The sequence below is a fragment of the Phascolarctos cinereus genome, unplaced genomic scaffold (genome assembly GCF_003287225.1).
Source record: "Phascolarctos cinereus isolate Bilbo 61053 unplaced genomic scaffold, phaCin_HiC Scaffold_5;HRSCAF=322, whole genome shotgun sequence".
NCBI classification, from domain to species: domain Eukaryota; kingdom Metazoa; phylum Chordata; class Mammalia; order Diprotodontia; family Phascolarctidae; genus Phascolarctos; species Phascolarctos cinereus.
This window is the reverse complement of record NW_027555958.1, coordinates 354,169,868-354,192,995: the sequence shown is the minus strand read 5'-3', so window position 1 is coordinate 354,192,995 and position 23,128 is coordinate 354,169,868. Positions and strand designations below refer to the sequence as shown.

Sequence of the window (23,128 nt, the reverse complement as noted above, 5' to 3'; positions counted from 1 at the left end):
TCAATGTATCTAGCTTGTTCTTGGCTCCCAGGGCAGACATTGCTGCCTATTCCTGAGCTTCTGGGGTTTCTACTAGGACATTACAGATGTACTAGAATCTTCTGGATCCTTTTAAGCTCACAGGGTTTTCCTCTGGTCCAGAGAGTGGGAGGAGATTAAAACAAAGACCCAGACCCCTCTTCTCTCAAGTGATTGCTTCTCAGGAGCTATGATAGAACCTTCCACTTCTAAGCCACCAGACACAAAAATCTCTAGGTTCCAAACTGGATTGCTGTTTTAGAGAGCATGAACAAATTTTCTTGTCTAATACCAGTAAACTCACTGTACTATTTCATCAAAGGGATTTCAAGAACTTGTAGACTGATCAAAGGATTTTTCACACTTAGTCCCAGAAGCCTATGATTTATTGGTATCTGAGTTATCTGGGCCTTATCAATACCTGCTTCACACCTCTGACTTACCTAACAAGAGTTATCAGCATCTTTTTACTGCCTCAAGTTGGGGAGTCGGAGAGGAGTAATCAATTTATTTAACTCCACTTATCTCTTATAATTGGTATTATTATACTGGTGTTTTAAGGTTCTTTGAGTCAGTGATGCTTTGCTCATACCATTGTCCTTCACTTGTATTTATGTTATATTAGCATGGTAACAAATATCCCTGCTCTTCTTCTCTTATAGTGCTGATGTTTATAGTGGATGAGATCATTTCTGAAAACACTCTAAAAAGTTAAAAGTACGAAACACAAAAGGTGTTGTCATATTTTTTACCCTTAAATTATTCTGTTTAGGGCAAAAAATGGTTTTGAATCCACTAAAATCAAGAAACCTGGGAAATTTTGGCAAATTAACCTGAAATGAAAACAAATTGTAATTCCTCATCTAGTCTCTCATAAGTCATTCAAATAGTTTTTCAATTTCATGTTAAGGCCCTGTTCTTAGCCTTCTTAATCATCCTACCACAGAAAACAGAAAAGAATAGATATGAGTAGTGCTATAACAAAGACAAGAAAAGTCCTTCACATGGAGTGCAAAAAATGTCTAAAAGATGCCTTAGCTCTCCCCAGGCTTCCATGCTAACCCTAAGAGAAGGGTAACCAATTTTAGATTCTTGCCTTGGACACAAAATCATATGATTTTGGGTGTTGAGTATTTATTATTAAATTAACTAAATTACTAATTAACTAAAAATAATGTGAAAGTTTCTAGACATCTATTTGGTCATTTTCTTAGATTAAAAAAATCTAACTTATCATATTCTTTTTTTTTTCTTTTAGGAGAGACTGGTGTTGGGAAGACTGCTGTCATTAACCAAATGCTTGAGAGACTTCAGGGCCCAGGGGGATTACAGATAAAACTTGGATCTATTTTAGGAGATGTTTTTTTGTATAAAAGAATGAAAAAATCAAGGTTGTATATGTTAAACTCTAACCTTGGTTATCTTGCAGAAAAAAAATTCAAATATATATGTGTGAAAATTCAGGTTAACCAAAAAAGTTAGGGGTTTTTTTCCCAAAATATTCATAGTTGGACTCCTTTTTAAATTATAAGCTTCTCTAATATATTAAAAATGATTCCATTTATGATAATTTTTATACTCATCTTTTGAGAGATATATATGTTACATAAAATGAAGTACATCTCTAAGTTTCATTTATATTTACTCAGATGACTATAGGAATCTTAATTTAGACCTGGAAGAGAAACTGACATTCGGTGAGTTTAAATGACATGACCAAGGTCACATAGCTAGTATGTGGAAGAGCCAGTACATACAATTAGGTTTAAAACAATATCTAGTCTTATTATGCACATGCTACTTGCACATGCTCACATAAGCACTCATAGTATGTAACATATAATACCCTATGATAATGGTGAGAAACACCGACTTTCTAGTTCTGCACCTCTAAGGTCTATTCATAGGACTGTTGCATTGACTGTTTGCTTCAAATATCCTACCTGTGAGATAAATACTGCATATCCTTCTTATCTGGTTAGCAAAGATGTTGTGAAATTAGTCTCCATTTAGATGCACTGGGAATGAATGGGCTTTTATAAGGAAATGCAAAAATGTCCAAAGTATCCTCCTGTGTCCCAGATGGGAGAGGAAAAATTGGACACTGAGCAGAAAAGAGATATGACTGAAGTTGTCTTAGAATAAAAGAAGGAAGGAGCCTCTGCTTTGAAATGCTGGCTGACTGCTCCAATATACCTTCCTTCTCTATGGGGTAGCTGATATGGTCATTTCAGGATAATTGGAACTCATCTGTCATAGAAGCTGAAATCTGAAATGAAAGGCTGCCATGCCCCATCTCCAGCAGAGAATACAATCAGGACTCATATTCTACCTTCTGAGCTAGGACTCTTCCTGCCTTACTTAGAAAGAAAAAATAGAGAGCAAATTTGTCATCATTTTTAATTTTTCTAGTAGAAGAGTCCAAATCCTTCTTCATAAAATAAAATGATAATGAGTTGGGCTACTATTTATACCACTATTGTGAAAGACAATCACAGCATCCAAGTAGGACCATATATTACCTAAGCATCTATGTATAATGGTGTTGGCCATATTTGAATCTTTTTTGAATCTTATTGAAACTTTTTTTATTGATTATCTTTTCAAAATGGAAAAGGATTTGTGGAAATGCAAGAAACCATATGCATTAATTATTAGATGAAGAAATCAAAGTCATATTGAAAAAACTTTCAATTTGGAAATTTTCCTGACTTAGATTAGATTCCTTTCATTCTCAAAAATGATACCAAAAATTAAGAGAAAAAGTTTTTTTTAAAATTTTATACAAAAAAGAATCATACATATGTACATATATTACTTCCAAATTATTACAAATCACTAATTAGTGAAGCTTTCATTGATAGCAACACTTATTTTAACAATATCATCATAAAGCAAAATATTTACCATTTTATTATGAGTTAGAAACAAAATAATAGTCTCCAAAATCATAGTCCCCTGTTTTCATTATTTGGTTATATCTTTTAACACATTTTGTTATAAGTAATAATTTTTAAAATAGAAAAGCTATATGACATTTGTTATCCTTGGAGTCAAGAAGACCTGGGTTCAAGTTCTTTGTCAAACAAACACTGCCTCTCTGACTATGGGCAAAGCACTTACCTCCTCCAGGGGTGTGGCAGAACCTGTTCTAAATGGTTAATGAGAGTCACTCTTAAATTTTCAGTATAAGCATCTGCATTTCAAAAGTCAGCAATCACTACACATCAGGGCTTGATTTAATGATTTGCTGATTTTTTTTAGACTTAACAAAGAGTTGATAAAGTAGATTAAACTTTAAAATGGACTTGTATACATTTTTGGTGGGGAGCACCTGGTTGTTAAACATTTCCCAGCATACCTCTGTATTGTTCTATAAACACTGCTTGAGTTCCCCAGGAGGGCAGTGGAAGGATCAAGGAAGGAAGTTGGCCTGGTGACTGTAGGCTAATAATAGTGATAACTACCGGCTTTTATCTGGTGCCTTAAGGTTAGAAAGGTGCTTTGGACCCATTGTCTTATTTGAGCCTAACAACACCCCTGTTTCAAAGCCACTAAACAATTGACAAGAGCTAATGATTTCAGATTTCTTCATTTTTGATCTGTGTCTGCGGTGGAACTTTCCAATGCTAGGCATGTCCCACATTTATGAAATGACAGATTTAAAACTCCTCTGCACCCCCCTCCAAAAAAAGCCATTCAAATAAGCTAATCCTGACTTTTTTTGTTGTAGGTTTTTAACAGCCTGCAAGAGAATCTCAACTTGTTAATTGCAACAACTTTAAGACAACATCTAGAGATCTAGTATGTGTGGAAACTGAGGTAAACACAATGACATAAACAGTAGCAGTCACTTCCCATCCTACTAAGGTGCAAATCATTTACCAGTAAGGGAATACAATGACAAATATAGTTAGGATAGTTAGGATTATAAATTATGATTAATCAACATTGTTAACATGTATGTGGGGGTATATATACATACACACATACATATATATGTGGAGAGCTTATTTCATCCTGAGTCCTCTGGAACTGTGGCTGCTCATTGTGTTGATCACAATTCCTAAGTCTTTTTAATATTGTTAATATTCCTAAGTATTTACAATGTTGTTATTATGCAAATTGTTCTTTTGATTCTGCTCACTTTTTATCACTTCTTCATTGTTCAGTCATGTCCAACTCTGTGACCCCATTTGGGGTTTTCTTGGCAAAGATTACAGGAGTGGTTTGCCTTTTCCTTCTCCAGTTCATTTTACAGATAAGGAAACTGAGGCAAGCAAGATTAAGTGACTTGCCCAGGTTCACACAGGTAGTAAGAGTTTTAGGTCAGATCCGAACTCGGGAAGATGAGTCTTCCTGACTTCAGACCCAGCAATCTATCCAATGGGCCACCTACCTGCCCTGTATCAGTTCATACAAGTCTTCTAAAGTTTCTCTAAAATTGTCCCTGTCATCATTTCTTACAGCACAATACTATTCCATCACATTCATATATCATAACTTGTTCGGCCATCACCCAATTGATGGACATCCCCTAAGTTTCCAATTCTTTGCCACCACAAAAAGAGCTGCTATTTTTACAAAAAACCCTTTTTCTCTTATCTCTTTAGCAGCAACATTATCAATGGAACGGAGGGTTTGTTCAGTTTAATAGCTTTTGAGCATAGTTCCAATTTGCTTTGGAGAATAGCTGGACCAGTTCAGAGTTCTGCCAATATTTTAACAACACTTTGAACTCATTCCCCTTGCTTGTTTGCAACATAAGAAATGATGAAAGGGATGATTGCAAAGAATCCTAGGTTGAATGAACTGGTGCAGAGGGAAGTGGGCAGAATCAGGAGAATGACTAATTCAAGGACAGCAACAACGTAAGGAAAAAACAGCTTTGAAAGACTTAGGAACTCTGATCAGTGCAGTGACTAAATATGTCTCCAGAGGACCTATGCTGAACAATGTCATCAGTATCCTGCCAGTTGGTGGTCTTGAATTGCATAAATACGTACATTTTTGTACATGGCTACTGTGTGGCTTTGTTTCACTTCGCTTCTCTCTCATCTCTCACCTCTACCACCTGGCTTCCCTATCTTCCTTCAAATCCCAGCTAAAATTCTACCATCTACAAGAAACCTTACCAAATACTTCTTAACCGTGGTGCCTTCCCTCTGAAATCACCCCCAATTTATCCTGTATGTATCTTGTTATTACATAGTTGTTTATATGTTGACTCCACCATTAGACTAGGAGCTCCTTGAGAGCAGAACTGTTTGTTTGCCTTAAGAGCAAACATTTCTATAGTGTTTACTGTGTGCCAGGCACTGTGCTAATAAAGCACTTTACAAATATTATTTTATCCTTGTAACAACCCTGGGAGGTAGATGCTATTAATATCTTCATTTTATAGAAAAAGAAATTGAGTCAAACTAAGGTTAATTGACTTGCCCAAGGACACATAGCTGGTAAGTGTCTGAGGGTAGATTCAAATTCAGATCTTCCTGACTTCAAGCCTGGCAGTCTATCCACTTTGTCACCAAGCTATCTTATTATATATAGATTAGATAGCTAGATAGATACAGAGTTATAGATAGATATGTACGTATGTTATAGGATGTATATTGAATTTATTCAACATATTTCAATGTATATAGAATATACATTGTATCTCTATTACATATATACATAGAGGCAGATTTGGATACATTAGTATAATGCTTAAAAGATACCCTCATACTTCTCCATTCTGTGAAGTTTGGATTCAGTCAAAGGGCCGCACTTGAGGACCTAAAGGGCCACATGTGGCCTCGAGGCCACAGATTCCCCACCCCTGGGGACTACATGGATGAGAGTGAGCCTCATCTAGCATATTTGGTACCTCTGGTCTAGACCATAGTTTCCAATGGCCTCCTGTATATTTCTATCTGAATGTCCCACTAGCATCTCCAATTCAATGTCCAGAAACAAGCATCATCTTTCAAAAAGTAACAGCAATAACAAAAACCCTGCTCTTCCAATTGATTTCTTTATTTCTGCCAATCTTAATTTTTTTTTTAATTTTTAATTTTTTTTAGGCAACTGGGGTTAAGTGACTTGCCCAGGATCCCACAGCTAGTAAGTGTCAAGTGTTTGGTCTGAGGCCAGATTTGAACTCAGGTCCTCCTGACTTCAGGGCCTGTGCTCTATCCACTGTGCCACCTAGCTGCCCCTATTTCTGCCAACCTTAAAATTATTCATTTAATCACTCTGTCTGAGAGGCAGCATGGCAAAATAGAAAATTGACCTTTGAGCTAGAAAGATCTGGGTTCAAATCCCACCTCTGACACATATGTTTATATTATCCTGGACTAGTCAGTCTTCATGATAAATTTCAGAGAAGGTGTGGACTTGAATTGATAGAAAAATTTCCTATACTAAGAAAATCACTTGGCAGCTAGGTGGTATAGTGGATAGAGTGCTGGGCCTGGAGTCAGAAAAACTCATCTTCCTGAGTTCAAATCTGGCCTCAGAGACTTACTAGCTATGTGACCCTGGGCAAGTCACTTAACTCTGTTTACCTCAGTTTCTTCATCTGTTAAATGAGCTAGAGAAGGAAATGGCAAACCACTCCAGTGTCTTTGCCAAGAAAACCCCAAATGGAGTCACAAAGAGTAGTAATTAATTAATATTATTATTAGTAATTAGTATACCTCCAATCCTGATTCCTCTTCCATGGTCTAGACCAGTGGTGTCAAGCTCATGTAGACTTGGCAGCCACTAAACCATACATAAAGATTCCTAAAGGCTACATATTGACTTAGGAAAACACATATTAACATTACTTGTGTTTTATTGTATTTTTATTTATTTTGTTAAACATTTCCCAATTGCATTTTAATCTGCCTCAAGCCATGCTAGGGAGGGCTAGGGCCTGAAAAATGACTGAACAACAAGAAAAGCATAAATCTGATCCTTTTCCCTAATCTAGACACTCATAGTTGAGCTCTATCAGAAATTTTTGACTCTCTTCTCTCTTTCACCTTCCCTATATCCAGCAGATGTCAGATCCTACCACTTCTACTTTCACATAATTTTTCTCCAATATGTTCCATCCTTTCCATTGCTGCCATGCTTGTCTAAGTCCTTATTCTCTCACCTTGAACTATTGCAACTGTCTCCTAGTGGATTTCCCTGCCTCTGGTCATTCCATCCTTCACTTGACTGCCAGATTATGTCACTCCTCTCCTCAAAACCTTTGGTGGCTCCCTATTGCCGACAGAACCAAGTACAAACTTCTGCTCTAACACACAGGAACAACCAAATCTGACACATTCCTCGGCACCATTTTTCCAATCTTATATCTCTCTGCTTCTCCCACTTTGTCCTCCAGACAAACTTGTCAATTCCCCATTATATGCCTTTGTTCATTCCAGATGCTGGCTTTGTCTTTCCACCCACTCCCATCTCTTACCTACTGAAATCTTATAATCTTCAAGATCAAGTTCAAATTTTATCTTCCGCCATAATTTTTTCCTTCCTTAAACCCCATGTAAGAATTTGTTTGGGCCTCTCTTAAGCACTTATCATGTACGTATTTTCTATCAGAATTTTTTGTCTACATCTTATTTCCCCGGCTATTATAATAAGCTCAGTGACTGCCGTGACTGTGCATTATTTATCTAACACAGTGTTTGGTTTAGTAGGCACTTAATCTGCTTTTGTCTGAAGAGCAAAGATATTTCCTCAGAATTTCAATGTTTATTTGTGTCTAGCTTCCTTTGGACAAAACTGTCATTGGTCTGAAAAGGAAGAAAGTGAAGAAACTCAAACTACACTGGCAAAAACCATTATTGTGTCCACAATAAAATTTAGCGCCAATACAACCGCTGGCAAAACTCAGGAGTTGATTCTTAAGAAATTAATACGAAAAAGTAAAGATGTTCACGGAGCTCCCAAACACAGCTGGGTGAGAATTCCCTCTCCCCCATCCTCCATTTGATTATCATATCAATGCTATTTAAGGACTAGAGCTACTGGGATCTTTTTTATTAATAATAAGTTAACATTTATAGAACACTTACTATGTGTCAAGCACTGTGCTAAGCACTTGACAGTTATTTCATTTAATCCTCATAACAACCCTGGGATGTCAGTGCCATTATTATCCCCATTTTATAGATGAAGAAACTCACGCAAACAGAGGAAGAGTGATTAGCCCAGGTCCCATAGCTTGTAAGTGTTTGAGGCCAAACTTGAACTCAGGTTCAGACCTAAAGTCAGCTCCTCCTGACTCCAAGCCTGGTATTCTATCCACTGTGCCACTTAGTTGCTCTTAAGAATAAAAATGTTAGTAAATTTTTTAAAAAATTGATAAAAAAAAGCATTTCATGTGATTCTGAACTCAGAACATCAGAAAATTCATTTGATAAAAAGTGAAAGGTGAAAAAACATGTAGAAAGAGTAATGAAAGGTTGCACAGTGCACAGAACATTAAGCCTGGAGTCAGGAAGATGAGTCAGGAAGATCTGAGTTCAAATCTGACCTTACTTACTAGCTGTGTGATCTTGGTTAAGTCACTTAACTTCTATTTGGCACAGAGTCCTTATCTGTTCAATAAGGATAATAATAATAGCACCTCCCTCCCAGGGTTGTTATGAGAATCAAAGAAGATTTTTTTGTTGTTCATTTGTTCTTCAGTTTTGTCTTACTCTCTCATAACCCCAGTTGGGGTTTTCTTGGGAAAGGTTTACCATTTCCTTCTCCAGCTCATTTGACAGATGAGGAAACTGAGGCAAACAGAATTCAGTGGCTTTCCCAGGGTCACACCGCTAATAAATATCGAAGGCTGGATTTGAATTCAGGAAAATGAATCTTCCAGCACTCTATCCACTACGCTATCTAGCTGCCCCTCAAATGAGATAATACTTATAAAGGCACTTTGCAAATCTTAGACTTCTATATAAATGCTAGCTGCTAATATTATTATTATTATTAAGAATCTCCATATCTAATGAGTGGACTAAGAATTTGGAGTGAGAGTATATGATAGAAGGGAAGGCTGTAAAATTAAAGGTAGGTGTCAGGATTGTGTCTGCTAATGCTTTTTTTTTTTCCAACACCTTAGTCCTCTTGTAAATCAGTCTAGTAGTAAGAAGTAAAGAGACTGGTGATGCCTGGATCTTGATCGAAATCTCAAAAAATAGGCTTGCTATAAATTGACAAACTCCTGCTTTCTTAGCAGATGGTGCTAAAAATGTCAACTGATGTGTCAGGGCAGCTCAAAGTGTGTCGGCCCCAATCACTTGCAAAAATACTTAATGTGCTTGGAGCCAGAGGTATTTTATACACATGGTGACTGAATCTCCCCATGGGGATGTGAGACCCCTCCGTGTGTTACCTGAAGCCAGTGGCTACCAAATTCATTATACAGCAAAGACCAACTACCATTTCTGGAGCCAGAGTTGAAAGGAAAGCCAGTTTTTACAGAATTGGAGAAGAGTTTATGACATCAAGTCCCAGTATTCAATACCACCATCATTTGCAACTGAATTGAAGGTTCTAGATGTCTCTTGTGTAGCTGGGGCACAAGTTACTAGCCGTAGTCCTTCACACACAGTAAGTACTCAATAACTTCTTGTTGAATAAATAATAATGCTTTGTTACAGTTAGACGTCTAAAGAGAGCCATGACTAGGACAGAGCAATAGAGATTTCTTTCAAGACAACAAAATTTTGAGTGCGAAAATTTGACATGATTTTTTCAATTGAAAAGCAACTGAGTTTAGCACTGACACAGCAAAAATAATTAGTTAAAATAAGGAGCTAAGGTAAGAATAACACTGCTCTGTGAGCTAACAGTGTAACAATTCTCCTTCCTTCTCAACTGACTTCGTCTTGATTTTACAGAGTTGCCTGGGGCCGTGAAAGGCTGTTATTTGTTCAGGGTCACAGAGCTCTGCGTATATATCACACATACACAATTATGTGTTAGTGTATATAGAGTGTGGACTGGTTGTACCAGAACTTATAACCCGTAATCTATGCATACCTATGATCACAGGCAGGACTTGAATTCAGGTCTTCCTATCTGTAACTCCAGCTCTCTCTTCCCTACACCGTGGCAACTTTCTACTTTAAGTTGAAAAACAAGTGTGGATCTGAATTGGTAGAGAAATGTGCTCACCTGGGAGTTCCCTATCCCATTGAAATCACAGGTCCAGTTCTTTTTTTAAGCTTTTTGTATTATTTTTCACATGAAGAACGACAGAAATGTTTTAAGGCACAATTTGATTTTCCTCCCACTGGGTGTCAAAATTCCTAGTTAATGGCTTTCTAGTTAGGTGGTCCATATCCATAATACAGACTTTCTCAAGCTGTCTGTCCTTAGACCCATTAATCATACTATCTAAATAAAAGATGAATGGAGATAGGGTCAGGTAGGTGGCGCAATGGATAGAGCTCTAGCCTTGGAGTCAGGAAGGCTTGAGTTCAAATTGACTCAGACACTTGATACTAGCTGTGTGACCCTGGGCAAGTCACTTAACCCCAATTGCATCACCAAAAAGCAAAAAAAAAAAAATTGAGATTCTATTTCAAAGATTGCTTTCTATCATTCAGTATTTATAAAATTCCAACTTTTATCTGCTGTATTTTAATAATAATAGTAACAGCCAACATATAGTGCTTTAAGCTTTGCAAAACTCTTCACGTATATTTGATCTTCATGATAACCCTGTGAAGTAGGTGCTATTATTATTTTCATTTTACAAATGAAGAAACTGAGGCTCAGGATAAGTGGCTTGCCGAGGGTCACACTTCTAAGAAAGAGTATGAAATCAGGTCTTCCTGACGCCAAGTCCAACATTGACAACCACACCTTGCAGCTCAATAAGGCCCCCACACTACTGAGTATGGCCCAGATACACATTAAAATTTAATTGGGAAATGTTTAACAAAATAAATTAAAATGCAATAAAACACAGGTAATATTAATTTGTATTTTTCTAAGTCAATATTCAACCCACTGAAATCTGTTTCTATTTGAGTTTGATACCACTGCCCTGAGACAAATGAAAAACCTGAGAGAAAGAGTTTCTGGGTTAATTAATAATCAATTTATTAATTAGGCTAGCTGATAATTAATAAACTGATGGTCCGTGGTTTCTCTGGAACCAAAGGTACCTAACAGAGAAGCTAAATGCCTTAAATATTTTTAGAAAAGGAATGCCCCTGAGAAGTGAAAATCAACCCTGACTGGTGAATAGTCAATGAAGTGGGGTAGGCATATTAATGAGGAGGTAGACTTTAAAAGTCTTTAGTTGCTTCTATTAAGAATATGGCTTAATAACAAGACTCAGCCACCTCAGCAATCTGGACAAAGTAATCCATCTCCACCCAGACCCCCCGGGGTTGGTTTTCTCCTTCATGAGCTGGGGCACCCTAACCTAAAATGGAGGGGTAAAAGACCGTAGGCTTACTGCTTTAGGGCTGGAATGCTCCTAGATTAGATTCTATTTATACTCTAAACAAAAGTTTGGTCTTCTGGTCGGGTAAAGTCCTCCTGAAGATCAGGGATGGAGAACATGTGACCTCAAGGCCACACATGACCTTCTAGGTCCTTGGGTGTGGCCTTTTGACTGAGTCCAAGTTTTACAGAACAAAGCCTTTTATTAAGGGGATTTGTTCTGTGAAGTTTGGATTCAGTTAAAGGGCTGCACTTGAAAACCTAGAGGGCCACATGTGGCCTCAAGGTCACAGGTTGCCCACCCTAGGCAATCTCATCCAAAAAAACCTTAATCTAATTTTAAAATTGGTTATTAGTATTATAGAAAAACAATAGTTTCTCTCAGAACTACTGGACCCAGCTGCCATCTTCTCTCTATAGGAAAGTACAAAAGATTTAAGCTAATTAGTTTTATTTTCAATGAACTAACATAAAATTTTATTTGTAATTATGGTATGTTTAGCTGTCATAATTACTTAATAATTTAAAGGAATAATTTAAAGTAAGCATATAATGACTACTAAATCTGTTTACTTCTTCCCCCAAAGGTGACAGTATTTATTGATGACCTGAATTCACCAGTGCCAGAGGAGTATGGGGCACAACCACCCCTGGAATTGATCAGACAATTATTAGATTTAGAAGGGTTTTATAATACCGAACAACTTGCATGGAAGGTATAAATCATTTTTTACTTTTATCTACCATAAAATATTATTGTTTAACCACGAGTTAAATATTTGTAACTGTTTTTAGTAAAGTAAGGATTTTAGATAACTCAGCTGTATAAATACCCAGATGTTACATGTGTATAGTGTGGTATAAGAATGGTAATAGAACTGTTGTCTTTAGCAAAATCAGAAGATTGGAGATTGGCCATGCTAATTAATTTTGCAAATTAAGCAAATCTGTTATTCCAGGATCTGAAATCAAATAACCAGACTGAATCAACATAGGTTGGAACAAATTGGAATTTAAGTTAAAACTGAATGAATACTCACCCCTCCCCTATAACACTGGTTATTTTACTCTCGAAATCAACTACTGGTAATTTTTGTCCAATGCATCATTTATCATATTGTGGAATGCCTGACAAAAAGGTGGGACGATAGATTTTTTAAATCAATATATTTGCTACTTTTCAAATCCATTGATCTAGAATTTTCAGTAGTCCATATTGCAAAATGAAAACACTTTCCAAATAGACATTTCTCTGTGCAATTACTTTTATTATCTTTAAACAGATCATAATTATTTGGAAAAAATAAAATTCAAATACCCCTTGTATTCTCAGTTTCATATGAATCTGAATTTAATTTTGGCAAAAGCTATTTCATTTCAAAGCCCTCTGTGTTAAATTTCAGAATTCTTACTTATCAAACGTAGTCCCTTCCCCAAGTCCTTGTCACAGGCTCCCATGCAAGCAGCAGTTTGATGAATTATACCACCTTGTTTTCTTTAAGGAACTAAAATACAAAGTATCAGTCAACAAACATTTATTTAATTTTTTCTGACTTTTTTTAAAAATTGTTAGGCAATTGGGATTAAGTGACTTGCCCAGGGTCACACAGCTAGTAAGTGTCATGTGTTTGGTCTAAAGCTACATTTGAACTCAGGTCCCCATGACTTCAGGGCTGGTGCTCTATCTACTGCACCACCTAGCTGCCCCACAACAAACATTATTAAATTCTTTCTACATGCCAGGCTCTATGCTGAGCCCTGGAAATACTTAACAGTTCCTGATATCAAAGAGCTCATATTAAAATGGAGCGAGATGACATGTATACTAATAAATATCCACAAAATCTGCCCCAAATGAGCACAAGTTAAGATGGAATGAAGAGCACTTGTAGCCGGGGGCGATCAGGAAAGGTTTTGGGTAGAAGATGGCTCTTATGCTGAGCATAATTACTAACGTATAGTGATACTGGCATTTAGCATTACATGACAATTCAAAAGGCCCAAAATAAAGAAAAATGGAAACGATCAGTCAAGAACTTAATAATGTCCTCCAATCTAAGTCAATGCTTACCTTGATATGTGATACTTCAGTGTAAGGCCACACACAGGGGGGATAGCAATAATTTTCACAGTGGTCTCTTTACTTATGCTAATTATGAGCCCAGTTTACTTATTACTGGGGCAGCACGGCACAATGGCTAGAGCATTGTTTTTACATCAAGAAGACCTGGCCTCAAGCCCTACTGCTGACACATACTGACTGTGTGACCCCGGGCAAGTCTATGTTGGGAAATAAGATTGAGGATCAAAAAATGAAAGAGACCAAAAACTTGTGGATGACTGAGGAGTTTCACGTCTATATATCATTTATTTTATTCTTCACCAAAAAAATGCAAAGCATTAGAAATGTCAAGCACCAAATGACAACACTTTAAAAGGGAACTTACTATATCCTAAGAGCCTGGAAGGAAGCCAATGGTTATAGATCCATCAGTCACTTAAGAATCACACTCTCCCAGAGTGAGAAGGGATGTCTACAGCATACCTGATGAGTTGACATCCAATCTTTGAAGACAGCCAGTGATGGTCAGCGTACTATCTCACAAGGTGACCCATTCTACTTTTAGACAGCTCTAATTGTCAGGAACTTTTACTTGTATCAAGCTTCAATCTATCTCTTTACAACTTGTTCTTACTCTTCCACCTACCAGTTTTTTGAATACTGGATGACAGTTATTAAGCCCTTCTGAAGTCTTTTCTTTTCCCTATGAATCATCCTCAGTTCCTCCAGGAGATCTTCATATATGAACTTGAGGCCCTTCGCCATATTGATGTCTCCCCTTTGGATGCTCTCCACCTATCCAGTTTATCAAAATGTAGCACACAGAATTTGAATCACAGAATTTGAGAGTTGGAAGGGCCTTCAGAAGCCATCTACAAAAAGAATCTCCATTACACTATACTTAACAAGTGTTTAGAACAGTATCCAGGTAAAGTCTAACCAGATGGCATAGCCAGATTATCGTATATTTAGTCTTAAACCCAAGGCTGTCATATAACATAATCCAAGGCTTCATTAGCCTTTTTAATTGTGTATCACTGTTGGCTCAACCATATAGTACACTAAAACCCCTCACACTCTCTCAAATGAATTCTTGTCTGCCCATACCATCTGTACTTCTGATTTTCTTTTTTAAGTATAAGGCTTTAGCTTATCCCTATTAAATTTTACCGTATTGGATCTTACTAGATTAGATTTGGCCCAGTGTTTTAGCCTGTTGGTATCTTTAGGGACTTGACTCTGTCATCCAATGTGTTAGATATTCCTCCACGCTTTGTGTCATCTGCATGTTTGTTAAGGCTTTCATCTGTGCCTTTTTTCCAAGTCATTAAGAGAAAAGTGTTAAACAGTACAAAACCAAGCAAAGATCCCTGAGTCACTCCACTGGAGATCTCCTTCCAAACTGACATTGAACCATTAAGGACTATTGTTTGGTACATCTGTTTAACCAGTGATGAATCCTTCTATCATCTAATCCACATCTCTCCATATTTTCAACAATAATAGCATAAAAAACTGTCAAATTCTTTGCTAAGTCTAAATAAACTGGATTTGCCATATTTCTCTGATCTACCAGTTTAATATGTGTCAAAAAAAAAAAGACAAATTAGGTTAGTTCAGTGAAGCCATGTTGGGATCACTATTCATTCTCCTTTCTAAATGTTCATTAATCATACCTTTGATTTTTTTTCATCCAGACCAGTGATTTCATAAGTTTTGGGAAATTCCCCGTGAACATTCGCCCTCTATAAAATTCAACAACTCATTTGTAACTTAAAGTTTTAGATAGATGCCTGAGTACTGAGATGTTAAGTGATTATCCATGGCTACCCAGCTATTATTTGTGTTAGAGGCTAGATTTGAACCAGGTCTTCCTAACTCTAAGACCAACCCTTTATTCATATATTCTAGCCTTTAATAATATGTCTAGAATTTGGTTACATACAAAAGCAGCCAGCCTAGTGTAATGGAAAGAACACTGGACTGAAAGGCAGAGGACCTGCATGTTAAAATCCCAGTCCAGCAACTTCCTGTGTGACCTTGGGCAAGTCATTTAACATTTTGAGCTTCAATTTTCTGATCTGTAAATGAGAGAATTAGACCAGATTATTTCTAAGGTCTATTCTAAGTCTTTGGTCCTATTAAGGATCCTGTAAGAGGCAGCTAGGATAGATCACAAGGCCTGGAGTCAGAAAGACCTGAATTTAAATCCAGCCTCACACCTTTTACTAGCTGTGTGCCTCTGGACAAGTCCCAACCTTTGTTTGCCTCAATTAACTTAACTAGAAAATGGGGAGTAATAACATCACCTACCTCATAGGGTTGTTGGGAGTATCCAATGAGATAAAGCTCTTAGCATAGTGCCTGGCACACAGTAGGCATGTATAAATGCTTATTCCTTTCCCCCTTCCCCTATTATTCTTCTACAATCTTCCTTTCCCATTCTCACAATCTTCAAAAAGCAATGACTGCGGTTTGCTCAGCAATCACACTCATCTATTGTTGTTGCTGTCCTTGTTGTTTGTTGTTGCTGTGGTTTTTCAAAACCAGAAGAAATAATTCATCTGTGCCAGATGACTTGAACTCATTGTGGTCGGGAAGATATTCATATTACCACTTCCTTATGTATCTTAAGTATAAATTCCCTATTGGTCATTTTTGATCTATGCTTTCTCATTTAAAACTCCTGTTCCTTGGCGGAGATGCATGACAGCTGAGCAGCTCAGCCTTCCTTTTGTTTTTTTGAACCTCCTCTTTTGCCCAAAATGGCTTTTAAAAAAAAAAATTTATTATCAGCTTTCCTTACCAGCCCCAGCTAATTCTGAGTGTGAGCACTCCTGACATCATTCTCTCTCACTTTTATATTCATCCTGTTACTTGCCTTTGCTCCCACATTCTCAGAATGCATTTTTTAAATCTAAATTGGCCAAAGGACTCCCTGTGCATCCATATTATCATTTAAAAATCTTTAGAAAATTTGACCTTTTCTTTCTTATCAGAATTATTTCTTTGTGTCTTCAAAATTGTATTATTCTTAAGAGTTTCCTGTGTCAGAAGCTGATTTCCCCTGTAGAATAGACACAAACTGAATTAAACAGGGCAAGAGTGAGTTAAATTGAAAACTGTATCAAACTTTTTGAAAGAAAGGCCTATTTTTTTCAATATCCAATGAGGCTATGTGGCTGCAAGTAATGGAATGCTTCAGTCTTGGAAGAATTAAAGTTTTAGGCTACCAAAAGGCACATGGTGGGCCCAAGTGGACTGCATTTTATTATAGAGCACTAGAAAGAGTGACTCTTGCCACTCATATTTATTAAAGATTTATTTGCATCAGAATGGTAATTTATCACTGATAATTAAAATTAATATAATCAGTAATACTAGTAGAATGATTAGCTTATGCGCACAAAGAAATATAATGGCCAAGTGAATGAGGAAGTTCATTCCCATTAGTTACCTATTTCTTTTCTCCACAGAAAAGTCTAGTGTAATATTGTAGCAGTTCAGTTAAGAAAGTAAAAGAAATTTGTCAAGTCCTCCATGAAGCCTTCCTTGACAACGCCTTTTTCCTTATCCTCATTCCTGAATGAAAACCGTCTCTTCACTCCTCAGATTTCTCATAGCACCTGGGCACCTCTGTTGCCTTTATTTCACTTTAACTTATAATAAAGTTATTTGTCCTTTCCTGCTATTTTACTGTAAGCACTCAGAAAGTAGGCGAGGTCTATTGTATATCTATATTTGTGTCCTCAGAATCTAGCACTTAATATGCTTTAATAGATTTTCACTGACTGAAATTAGCTGCCTAGTCTTAAGATTAGGACGTTGTTATAAAGCTCTCATACCCTGATAAGTCCATTAAAAAGATGTATCAGACTGGCAGAGAGAGAATCAATCTCATAACAAACATTTCCCCAAATAATGTGTTAAAGGAAAATTGCTGAGATTCCCAATATGCCCATAATCATATCCACAGTGCACCAGTGTCAAAGTAGCGATCTCTTCCCAGGATCAGGTGAGCCTTTGGTTCTTAGATCTACTCCATCTTGTAAGCTCAGAGTTAGTTCACTGACTGTAGTATTATTGGTTAAATCTTTCTGTTTCTCACAGAATATTCAAGATATCTCTGTGGTTGCAGCTTGTGGCATTCCACTTGGTGGGAAAAGTGATATCAGTCCACGTCTCCTCAAACATTTTTTTATACTGGTAATGCCTCATCCTCCACAATATGCATTATTCACTATTCTTCAGGTAATAAATGAAGTTAGTAGAAAGTAGGAGGTTTCCATAGACTAAGAAGATAGGGGAGGGGGAAGGGATATAAAGTTTAATACTACTAACATTTAAAGAAAAATACCATCAGAGATTACTGAGAAGCACTATAGTTGGAATGTAAAGTTTTGAATTTATGTTGAATTTGTAGTCAGAAAACTTAAGTTCAGATCCCAGCTAATTAGCTATATGACCTTGAATAAGTCATTTAACCTTTTCTGAACCTCAGTTTTCTAAAAAAAAAAAAAAGGGATAATAATTCTTGCACTGACTATTGCAGATTATCTTGAGGAAAGGGCTTTGTAAACTTTAAAAGTCCCATGAATATGTGTCATTATTGTTATTATTTAATTTCCTCCTGTATGTTGCCTGTGTTATTATTCTGACCTCCCCTTAACATTTGGAAACACTTCATTTATTTTTTTAAAAATATGTTATTTTTCCCCAATTACTTGTAAAAAAATAATTTTTAACTTTTTTTTACATTTTGAGTTCTAAATTCTATCCCTCCTTTCCTCTCCTCCCTCTTCCCTTACTTCCCCTTCCTAAGAGGGACAGAGGAGGGATAGCAATCTGATATAGTTATACATGAGCAATCATGTAAACATTTCCATATTAGTCATTTTGTACAAGAAGACTTGAACAAAAAGAAAAGAAAAGAAAGAAAATGAAAAATAGTATGCTTCAATCAGTATCCAAACAACATCAGTTCTTTCTCTGGAGACATATAACATTTTTTATCATGAGTCCTTTGGGATTGTCTTGTATCCTTATATTGCTAAGAATAGCTAAGTCACTCACAACTCTTCATGATACAGTATTGCTATTACCGTGTATAGTGTTCTCCTTGTTCTGCTCACTTCATTTTGCATCAGTTCAAGTTAAGTCTTTCCAGCTTGCATTTCTTATAGCACAATAATATTCCATTACAATCATATACCACAACTTATTCAGCCATTCCCCCAATTGATTAGCATCCCCTCAATTTCCAATTCTTAGCTACCCCCCAAAAAAAAGAGCTGCTACAAATATTTTTGTAAAAGTAGGCTCTTTTCTCTTTTTTAAAAAAATTTCTTTGGGATATAAACTTTGGGATATAAACTTGGTATTACTGGGTATGCACAGTTTGGTTGCCCTTTGGGAATAGTTCCAAATTGCTCTCCAGAATGGTTGGATCAGCTCACAACTCTACCAATAATGCATTGCTGTCCCAGTTTTCCCACATCCCCTCCAAAATTTATCATTTTCCTTTTTTGTCATATTAGCCAATCTGATAGGTGTGAGGTGGTGCCTCAGAATTGTTTTAATTTGCATTTCTTTAATCAATCACAATTTTGAGCATTTCTTCATATCACTATAGATAGCTTTAGAAACACTTCATTTATAAGAAAGAGAACCTAAGTATTAATTAAGATTGAAGAACTAGTTGAATCACCTTATGTTGCCCATTGGTGCATATGCTAGGGAACCACTGGGTCAGAGGGACATCTCACACACACTGTTGAAACTATGTAGAACTGGCTATAGAATACACCTGACCTCTATCCCCAGACCCTGAAGAGTTCTTCCCAATCCAATTTAAACTTCCAGGGGAAGCCTGGTACTGTGCTACCTACCTGACAATCCATCAGACAAGGAAGCTGTTAGGAATTCAAGTTAGTCATTAAGTTACAAGGAAAATCCTAAGATTTCATATTAATTTTATAACTTCACATCATTGCAAGGAAGTCAGAGGGCAGAGCAGTAGGCCATACCAATCCCCTGGCTGATACTCAACTGTCATTAATCAATGTCCTCTGACATTTTCTTCCCTTCTACTAACAAAGTCTTGGAAACATTACTCAAGTGGTAGCTTGGGAAAAGATGGAATAGGAAGCCTGAACATTAAATCATCACCAACACCGACCTACCCCCTGAGGCTTGGACAAACCATAGAAATAATCCTGATTATCTGTTACATGATGACTATTAGCATTTTTAATAGACTTTGAACTTCCTGTTAATGTTATAATGCCTAAATCTGCAGGAGTGCTAAGGAATACTTAAATGTTTTTAAAATGTTGGTCACAAAATTTTCTTTTTTAGGCTCATCTGGGAATACACTTACACAACAATTCCTTCCTCTCTGATGTTCAGAAGTGCAGGCAGCAATTGGTGGCAGTTTCCCTCTCTATCTACTATCACGTATGTCACCATCTGTTACCAACCCCAGCTAAGTGTCACTACATGTTTAGTCTTTGGGATCTATTTAACGTTTGTATCAAATTTTATTCTAAATCAGTATTAAAACATTTGACTTATAGGAAATATAATTTTGCTCATTAAATGTGTCTTATATATTTGTCCTTTTAGATTATTGTCAGCCAGTGTTATACCAAAATCAAAATACAATCCTGTTCTGGCTTGCTTGCTTTCTATTTCATTATGTTAGGATTTCTACACATAGGATGGACGGGAAAAAGGGAATGAAGTGAATGAAGTGAAACTTAAATCGGCAATGTTGTCACTTGTTATCAGCTCTGATAGTGGGTGAAAGCTGAAACTAATTGTTAAAATGAGATTTGAGAAGTACTTTTGGATTTCAATTATTTATGCTTATCCCTCTTCTCATTACTATGGATTGCTGTTTGTTCTATATGTTTGGTTTTTGGTTTGTGTTTTTTTTGATAATGATTTGAGAATTAGTTGGATGTACTAAATCACTCTGAAGTCTATGGAGAAAAAAAAATCTCCAAGGGAAAAAAGGAATTAACCAGTACTTTATTTTTTCCCACAATTACATATCAAGAAAATTTTTATCATTCATTTTTATAAGATTCTGAGTTCCAAATTTTTATCCCTCTTTCCCTCCCCTCCCCTCTTCTGAAAATGGTAGGTAGTTTGATATAGTTTATACATATGCTATCATGTAAAACATATATCCATATTCATCACAGTTGTGGAAGAAGAAACTGTTCAAAAGGGGGAAAAACTATGAGAAAGAATAAAGTAAGTGAAAAAAATATCCTTTAATCTGCAATCAGAGTCCATCAGTTCTTTAACTGAATATGGATAGTGTTTTCAATTGGGAGTCCTTTGTACCCGTCCTGGATCACTGTGTTGCTGAAAAGAGCTGAGTCATTCAGAGTTAATCATCACAACAATGTTGCTGATACTGTGTACAATGTTTTCCTGGTTCTGCTCATTTCACTTTGCATCAATCTGTATGAGTCTTTCCAGGTTTTTCTGAAATCTGCCTGTTCATCATTTCTTATTGCACAATAGTATTGCATTAAATTCATATAACACAGCTTGTTCAGCCATTCCCCAATTGATGGGCATCCCCTCAATTTCCAATATTTTACCACCACAAAAAGGGCTGCTATAAATATTTTTGCACATGTAAGTCCTTTTCCCTTTTTTATGATCTCTTTGGGTTACCGACCTAATAGTGGTATTGCTGAATCAAAGGCTATGCACAGTTTGCTGCTCTCCAGAATGGTTGTATCAGTTCACACCTCCACCTACAGTGCCTGTGTCCTAATTTTCCCACATCCTCTCCAACATTTATCATTTTCGTTTTTCGACACATTAGCCAATCTGCTTGGTGTGAAGTGGTATTTCAGAGTTGTTTTAATTTGCATTTCTCTAGTCAAAAGTGATTGAGAGCACTTCTTCATATGTCTATAGATATCTTTGATTTCTTCATTTGAAAACTACCTTTTCATATCCTTTGACCATTTATCAATAGGATACTGGCTCATATCTCATAAATTTGACTCTGTTCTCTACATATTTGAGAAATGAGGCTTTTGTCAGAGTCACTTGCTGTAAAGATTCCTTCCCAGCTTTCTGCTTTCCTTCTAATCTTGGTTGCATTGGTAGTGTATTTTTTTTGAGGCTGTATGCATGTTTATTTTTCTCAAAATGGGTGGACATGCATGCATGGGAACTGCAGTCAGTAACTGAGCTCATTTCAGGGTTAGGCTCCACAGTTTATATATCCTTTCAACAAGGGCTGGTGTCACTCTATCATTATTTCACCCCAGGACAGAGAAAATATCCCTGCACCAGACCACTCCCAGCCTTGAGCCATCTAGACAAAAGAATTTCTCTGTACCCAAGCCTGAGTAGAACAGAATGGGTTTCCCCACTTTGGATTAAATTCTTTGCAAACTTGGGTGGGGTTTGACCAGGATAAGGAGAATCTATGAGATCTGTAATGTCCTTCTGAAGAAAAACTGAACTTTAGGACTTTGGAAGTGGGGGGAGGGGAGAAGCTCTGAACCTCCCCAAGATATTGGTTATTAATAATCATTTTTCACATTTCCACAACACCTACTATGACACTAGGGATACAAATAAATAAAAGACAGTCCTTGCCCTCAAGGAGTTTACAATCTAATGGGGAGAAGACAATGTACAAAAGGAAGCTGGAAAAGGTGATGGGTAATGGAGAGAGACACCAGAAATCTTGTTCTGTGGAGTTGAAACCAAGCGGAGTTACCAATTTCTGCACTTTATAAAAGAAAGTTTTGGGAGAAGTCTAGTCCTCCTTCATCCTCCAATCAGAGGGAAGAGGAGGCCGATGGAGAAAGTGCTGAATATCCAAGGCTTGAGTTAAACTCAGTTCTTTAACACCTTCGTGTTCTTCCTTATCATTTCATTGGTATTGTCTATGCAAAAACTTTTTAATTTAATTTGATCAAAATTATCTATTCTACATTTCATAATGCTCTCTATCTCTTGTTTGGTCTTAAATTCTTCCCCTCCTCATAGATCTGACAGGTAGACTATTCCTTGCTCTTCAAATTTGATTGCTTCATTGTCTATGGTACCTTTTAGCAAGATGCAGTTTCCTTCCTGATATCTTTTAATTGGGTACTTTTTTGCTTTTACTTTATCTAAGATCATGATTGCTACCCCTGCCCTTTTTGACTTCAGCTGAAGCATAATAGATTCTGCTATAGCCCCTTACCTTTATTCTGTATGTCTCTCTGCTGCAAGTGTGTTTCTTGTAAGCAACATATTGTAGGATTCTGGTTTTTGATCCCCTCTGCTATCCACTTCCACTTTATGGGAAAGTTCGTCTCATTTACATTCACAGTTACTTCCATCCATCCTATTCTTTCTCCTGTTTGTCCTCTCTCTCTCCCTTTCCAACCTCACCAATGTTTTGCTTCTGTCTACCACCTCCCCTGATCTGCCCTCCCTTCTGTCAGTCCCTACCATCCCCCTTTACCTGATCTCCTCTCCTCCTACTTCCCTGTCAGGTAAGATAGATTCCTATATTCAACTGATTGTGTTTATTATTCCCTCTTTGAGCCAATACTGATGAGAGTGAGTTTCAAATGATTCCCA

The 23,128-nt window shown here is 36.8% G+C and overlaps 1 protein-coding gene across 1 annotated transcript in view; it reads left to right on the top strand.

The window, feature by feature from the left end:
- DNAH14 (dynein axonemal heavy chain 14) overlaps positions 1–23,128 on the top strand; it is a 340,072-nt gene that overhangs the window by 180,218 nt on the left and 136,726 nt on the right. Inside the window, 6 exon segments of the mRNA XM_020982026.2 lie at positions 1,277–1,409; positions 4,632–4,657; positions 7,764–7,957; positions 12,042–12,170; positions 17,627–17,767; positions 19,874–20,041. Of these exon segments, the coding sequence (XP_020837685.1) occupies positions 1,277–1,409; positions 4,632–4,657; positions 7,764–7,957; positions 12,042–12,170; positions 17,627–17,767; positions 19,874–20,041 (791 nt within the window).